The sequence below is a fragment of the Rhinopithecus bieti genome, unplaced genomic scaffold, assembly GCF_001698545.2.
Source record: "Rhinopithecus bieti isolate Rb0 unplaced genomic scaffold, ASM169854v2 scaffold_68800, whole genome shotgun sequence".
NCBI lineage: Eukaryota > Metazoa > Chordata > Mammalia > Primates > Cercopithecidae > Rhinopithecus > Rhinopithecus bieti.
The window spans coordinates 92,650-99,312 of NW_016825633.1; the positions used below are offsets into that span (position 1 = coordinate 92,650).

Sequence of the window (6,663 nt, forward strand, 5' to 3'; positions counted from 1 at the left end):
ACGGAGACTACCCATAAGAGAACAAACAAGTGCTACTTATTCACAGCTTTTTTATAGCAAGGAAGTCAAGCCACCATCATTTGAATCTTGCAGAGATTCAAAGGCAGGCAGGGGAGTGGGAAAGCTTATAGCGGAAAACAAAAACACAGAGACTTCAAGTATGGTCTGATTGGATGTTGTTGACGTGAGGAACATCTGATTGGATGTTGTTGACGTGAGGCAGGCCAACTAGAGGCAAGCATCCTATGTGATTGAGTATGGGTTCATATTTGGGTTTTTCCTGTTTGTCATCAGGTCAAAAAAATTAAAAAGGCCAGAAAGGCTAGCAAATTGATTAAAGTCCTGAACATTTCTGCAGATGCTGTACTTTGGCTTCTTGAGCTGCTTGCAGCAAAGGTTGTGGGTCTCAGTTCTATTTTCGTATGTGGTCTGGTCATTGTCTCTGTATATTCAGTTTCTCACTTAAGATAAATTAATCGTTCTTTTATTTTGCTTTAAATATAACTTTTTTTATTCATTTGAAAATTTATGTTTGTACATGTCAGGAAAAGGGACAATTTCATTTATTTTGGAAAATTTTCTTAAGTTTTTTCTAACGTCGATATTCTATTCTTTATACAGTACTTGAGTTCACATTTATACGATTTTGTAGGGTGGGTCTACGTTACTTCTGTGGAATTTAAGAGCAACATTATCAAGACTCCTCCCTCTGGACCGCCCAACTCATTAAAAAAAAAAAAAACACTTGTGATTTTCATTAAAATTCCTTCTTTTGATTAATTTCTTAACCAAGAAGAAAAAGGACAAAAGGGTCCAGGGAAGTGAGAGTACCTGCTGGAGAGAGGTGGTGGGTAGCGAAAGCGGCTGGCAGGGGCGGGGCGTGGGGCGTGGGGCGTGGGGCGTGGGGGCGGTGGAACTCGCTGTGCTGGCGGCATTCAAAAACGTGATCTGCCCGGGCCGCAGATGGGGGCACGGTCGCGAGTGCCCGCCCTCTGTCCCCGCGGCTGGGTCCCGTTCCTGCTCCAGTTCCTGGGCTTCCTAATTCTTGGTCCAGCTCTTCGCAAGGTTCAGTGGTGCGGGCTTCCAGCGCTGCCAGCGAATAACTGGAATGGCGGAAGGGGACGGGTCAGTAACCGGGAAAGGCTGGGGTGGGTCAGGTCGAGTCGAGGGAAGGCTGGCCCGAAGTGTGGAACAGAGATGGCGGTGGGAAAAACGGCTTCAAAGGTGGCTGAGGGGGAGGGCACGTTAGGCAGTGGCAGAGGGTGAGGAAGGCGAGCAACGCCCAAAAGTATCCATGCTCGCTTTCCAGGCACATCCTCTTTCTCTGCCGCTCCGTCCATTTTGGAGCCGGAGAATGGTGGGCTGGGGACCGCCCGCAAGTAGTGAGACAGTGGAAGTAACCCCCCTCGCCGTTCCCGTGCGTAGAGAAAAAACGTTGACAGCGAGGCTGGGGAGGAGAAATTCCCCCGTCTGAGGAAGAAGGACAGCCCCAGAGAACCAAAATTAGTTTGGAAAGCATCCTGGTTTGGGTGCCGAGGCCTGGAGAAATGGCGGCTGGGTGGCGGGGGAGGTAGGGGAGGAAAACGTTGGATGAGAAGGGCCTGGACTCAGGAAAGGGAACCGAGCCCCCTGTGGCCCCGCTGAAGCGGCCGGAGATCCTGCTGCCCTGTCTCTATCTGTCCGCAGGTCTGCGCGTCTGTTGGTTCCCAGCGCTCTGGCAAAGCCTGAAAAGGAGGAGCCAACCGTCCAGAATACTCGCAGGTCCGTGAAAGGAAAGGGGGCTGCATTGGACAGGGGCCCACAAGGGTTGAGAGTGTGGAGGGCCCGGCCAGAGCCGAATTGGGGCCCCTGCCCATCCCCCCACCCACATTAACACACACCTTACCAGGCTGAACCACTGCAGAGAAAGTGGCAGGGCCTGCCAAGCAATGGCTGGCTCACGTGTGTGGGAGGAGTGGCAGGCTACGTGGTGGGCAAAAGGCCCTCTTGGAGGCCCCGCCAGCTCAGGGGAACCCTCATCAGGGGTGAGATGCAAGTACTATCCAGACCTGCATTCCATCCCACGCACTCAGTCTCCCATGTCTCCTCTTTGTCTCCTCTTCCCTCCACCCCCATCCCCCAGGACAGGAAAAGGAGGGGAAATCTCAACATGGAAAAACTCTACAATGAAAATGAAGGAATGGCTTCAAACCAAGGAAAGATGAAAAATGAAGAACAGCCACAGGACGAGAGAAAGCCAGAAGTAGCTTGTACTCTGGAAGACAAGAAGTTGGAAAACGAGGGAAAGACAGAAAACAAGGGCAAAACAGGAGATGAGGAAATGTTAAAGGATAAAGGAAAGCCAGAGAGTGAGGGAAAGGCAAAAGAAGAAGTAAAGTCAGAGAGGGAGGGAGAGTCAGAGATGGAGGGAGGATCAGAGAGAGAGGGAAAACCAGAGATAGAGGGAAAGCCAGAGAGTGAAGGAGAGCCAGGGAGTGAAACAAGGGCTGCAGGAAAGCGCCCAGCTGAGGATGATGTACCCAGGAAAGCCAAAAGAAAAACTAATAAGGGGCTGGCTCATTACCTCAAGGAGTATAAAGAGGCCATACACGATATGAATTTCAGCAATGAGGACATGATAAGAGAATTTGACAATATGGCTAAGGTGCAGGATGAGAAGAGAAAAAGCAAACAGAAATTGGGGGCGTTTTTGTGGATGCAAAGAAATTTACAGGACCCCTTCTACCCTAGAGGTCCAAGGGAATTCAGGGGTGGCTGCAGGGCCCCACGAAGGGACATTGAAGACATTCCTTATGTGTAGTGTCCCTGGCAGGCATTTACCAGGCCATGTGCTTTACCCTTACGGTAATACTTTACTTTAGGCATCCCTCCTGTTACTAGCAGCCTTTTGACCCAACTGCAATGCGGTGTTCTTAGTAGCAAATTTTCATCCGTTACATGGGAAGAATGTTGATGGTGCATTGTAAAATTAAAAAACACAACTTGCAGAACCAAACATATGGCATCAGTACATTTTTGTAAAACTACAAAGATACCTAGTAATTTATGTATAGAAAATTCTGAAAGCTGTGTCAACTAAAAGATTAACAGTGGTTATCTGTGGGTGATTTTTTCTGTTCTTTTTTGTTCATCTGTCCATTTTCTCCTAAAACATTTCTTTAGTCATAAAATAATAAAAGTTAAAATATTGGAAAACAGTGAATATTTGAATTTCATTCATTTGAATAAGCATTCAAATGAACTGCCCAGTGAACTTATAAAGACAGTGGATATACTTAAAATTCTTGTTGTCAGGACATAAAATGATAGGTAAAAGTTGCATTACCTCTGGGACTGGAAGGTGGAGGAGTCAACTCGATGGTTATTACAGCTCCATTGCTGTAAGGGACAGCCTTGACATCTGTGAAATGGGGATAAAATTAGCCTAGACATATGGAGAAGATCAAATGAGGTATTGAGTGTGTGAGCTGTGTTAGGCTGGCTCCTACTCTCTCCCCTTGCACTAGCAGAACCAGTACCCAGTCAGACGCTTGGGGAGGGCTGAAGGAGGTCTCACCTGTGCCCAGAAATAAGTCCAGACAGCTGAGAGATGGGTGCTACTCTTCCTGGGTAATGCCATACTTGAAAGGTAGTGTGCCCCTTTCTCATGGATCCTGCACCCTCCTAAGGCCGTAGCTGCTGCTGCTGGGCTGGAGACCATGATGGACTAAGCAACACTATGTCCCAATAGAAAAGTGGAGAATTCCGTCACTACCCACAATAGAGTTATCCTAATCCAGGTTGTTAGTACCCAGTTGTCACTTGGGCCTTGATATTTTATAAAGTTTTTACAAAACACTGCTTTCCATGTTTTTTGTTGACTTGTGTGTATTTTGCATATAGCCATTTTCCACCGGATTCAGATAATGGAAATTGAGCCAGGAGAAAAAGCTGAGTGACGAGATGCTGTGCTATTCTCATTTGTTAATCTCTAGTCTGCTGACCCTTTTTTCTTACGAATTGTCTTCCAGGAAATTTCTGTTAAGCTCTGCTTTACTATTTCAACAGACCCATCTACCTATATGATTTTTCCCCCTGGCTCTTGAGTAGCTTTTTATTTCCTTACAGTATTTTTTTTAAATAAACTTTTAGGATGGTTTGAGATCTACAGAATTATTACAAAGAGTACAGACTATCCCATATGCACTGTCCCCTATTATTAACATCTTACATTAGCATGGTGGATTTGTCACAGTTAACCAATATTGATAGATATATTATTAAGTAAAGTACATACTTTATTCAGATTTCCCCTAATGTCCTTTTTCTGTTCCAGGATCCCATTCAGGTTACATTTAGTCATCATGTCTCCATAGGCTCCACTTAGCTGTGAGAGCTTTTCAGACTTTGCCTGTTTTTGATGACCTTGACACTTTTGAGAAGTATTGGTCAGGTATTTTGTATAATGTCCCAAAACTTGGGTTTGCTTGTCTTGTGATTACACAGGCATTATGTGTTTTGGGAAGAAGACCACAGAGGTAAAATGCCATTCTCATCATATAAAGGGGATATACCGTCAATACATTTACCACTGTTCTTATCCTTGGTAACCTGACTGAAGTAGTGTTTGTCAGGTTTCTTCAAGGTTAAGTTTTATTTTTCACTTTCCATACTGTATTCTTTGGAATAAAGTCACTATTGGCAGCTCACACTTAAGGAGTAGGGCATTATTACCTCCTTGAAGGCAGAGTATTGACAAAAATTATTTGGAGTCCCTCTGCAGAGGATATTTGACTCTTCTTCCCCACCTATTTATATATTCAGTTTATTTGTATCAATGTAGGCTCATGACTATTTTACTTTGGATTAACGCAATACTACTTTACATGTTTTTGCTCAAATTGTTCCAGCTTTGGTCATTGGGAGCTTTCAGTTGGCTCCTGTATTCATTTGACATGCTTCCATTGTTATGTTGTGGAGGGTTTTTTTTTTAGTATTTACTTACATTCTGGCACTACAAGATGCTATAGCTTTATCTTTCATATTGCCCAAGTCCTAGAATCAGTCATTTCTCCAAGTAGCCCTGGTATCTTATGTTGGAGAATGGTGTTAGAAAAACAAGACCTGGGTGCTAGACATACTCATTGCTGCTGAAATAAAATTGCTTCTAGGCCCTCTCAGTTGACATAGCAAAAAGATATATGTGTATATAATACCCATACATATATATTTATGGAAATATAAATATTTCTGTATATAGCCATCTGTATTTATATAAGGCTAAACATGAATTTATACTAGTGTCTCCAACTACAGTCTATTACTGCATGGATCATTCTAGCCTCCCCATGCTTATTTGTAACCTTGTACTCCAACTGTGAGAAACCTGTCTCCTACCATCTGCCATCCACTTTATTGTTTATTAATTATATAAATATATAGTGGTTTCAAAATTGTAAACCTGTAACCCTGTGGAAAACAACTTTATCAACTGGAGTAGAGTGCCATGTACAGCTCCTTTTGCCTTTAGTCTTAGAGACTCCACTCATTTCCAAATTTACCTATGTCAGTACCTTATTCCCCCATCCCTTTCAGTGAGGTTGTTTCACACATTTGTGATACATTAAAATTCTTTTGTCACATTCTGCATTTGGTGACTGCTATTATAAATGGCACTTTTACATTTCGAGTGCTAATTGTTCATTGCTAGTATATAGGAAAGCAACTGACTTTTGTATATTAATCTTGTATGCTGGGACTTTGCACCAAGCATTTGTCAGTTATTTGGCAGCCATGTCAACTGCAGATAAAGACAGTTTATTTCTTCCTTTCCAATCTGTATATGTTTTATTTCCTTTAAAAATTTTTATTTTGTAGAATTAGTACATTTCATCTATATTAACAAATTTGTAGGCATAGAGTTGTTCATATTAACTTCTTAATGTCCATGGGATCAATAATGATAACTCCACCTTCATTTCTTTTTTAAAATTTTTTTGTAGAGCTATGTTGCCCAGGCTGGTCTCAAACACCTGAGCCAAAGTGATCCTCCAGCCTTAGCCTCCCAAAGTGCTGAGATTAGAGGTGTGAGCCACAATACCTGGCCTCATTTCTGATATTGTTAATTTGTCTTCTTTCTTTGTTCTTGGTTAGCTTGGCAAGTAATCTGTCAATTTTATTTGCCCTTTTTAAAGAACCAGCTTTGGTTTAATTGATTTCCTCTGTTGTTTTTCTGTTTTCAGTTTATTTCTTCTCTAATTTTATTATATCTTTTGTTTGCTCTAGGCTTAAATTACTCCTCTTTCTCTAGTTTCCTAATGTGAAAGCTTAGATTATGGATTATAGATTTTTCCATTCTCATATATGCGTTTAAGCTAGAAATTTTCCCCTAAGCACTGCTTTGGGGAATCCCACAAATTTGATATGTTGTATTTGCATTTATTTCAAAATATTTTTACATTTCTCTTGAGGATTCTTCTTTGAATTGTCTTATTTAGAAGTATGTTTAATTTCCAGATATTTGAGTTTTCCATCTACCTTTCTGTTATTGATTTCTAGTTTAATTTTATTGAGAGCATACTTGTGATTTCTATCATTTGCTATATCATATTTTCCCACAAATTTGATATATTTTCATTTAGTTCAAAACATTTTTTTCAAAGTAATTAAATGTTTATTAATAAC

General features: G+C 42.0%; 1 protein-coding gene and 1 long non-coding RNA gene across 2 annotated transcripts in view; one reads left to right on the top strand and one right to left on the bottom strand.

The window, feature by feature from the left end:
• The first annotated feature begins 1,650 nt into the window (after positions 1-1,650).
• TCEAL4 (transcription elongation factor A like 4) lies at positions 1,651-3,195 on the top strand. The gene is made up of 2 exons (XM_017863086.1): positions 1,651-1,761; positions 2,123-3,195. The coding sequence occupies exon 2, from the start codon at positions 2,150-2,152 to the stop codon at positions 2,798-2,800; it is 651 nt and encodes a 216-aa protein (XP_017718575.1). The 5' UTR covers positions 1,651-1,761; positions 2,123-2,149; the 3' UTR covers positions 2,801-3,195.
• Positions 3,003-6,663, bottom strand: part of LOC108522711 (uncharacterized) — a 47,371-nt gene continuing 43,710 nt past the window's right edge. The window contains exon 3 of the long non-coding RNA XR_001883582.1: positions 3,003-3,400. This is a non-coding gene — a long non-coding RNA (uncharacterized LOC108522711). The remainder of the gene's footprint in view (positions 3,401-6,663) is intronic.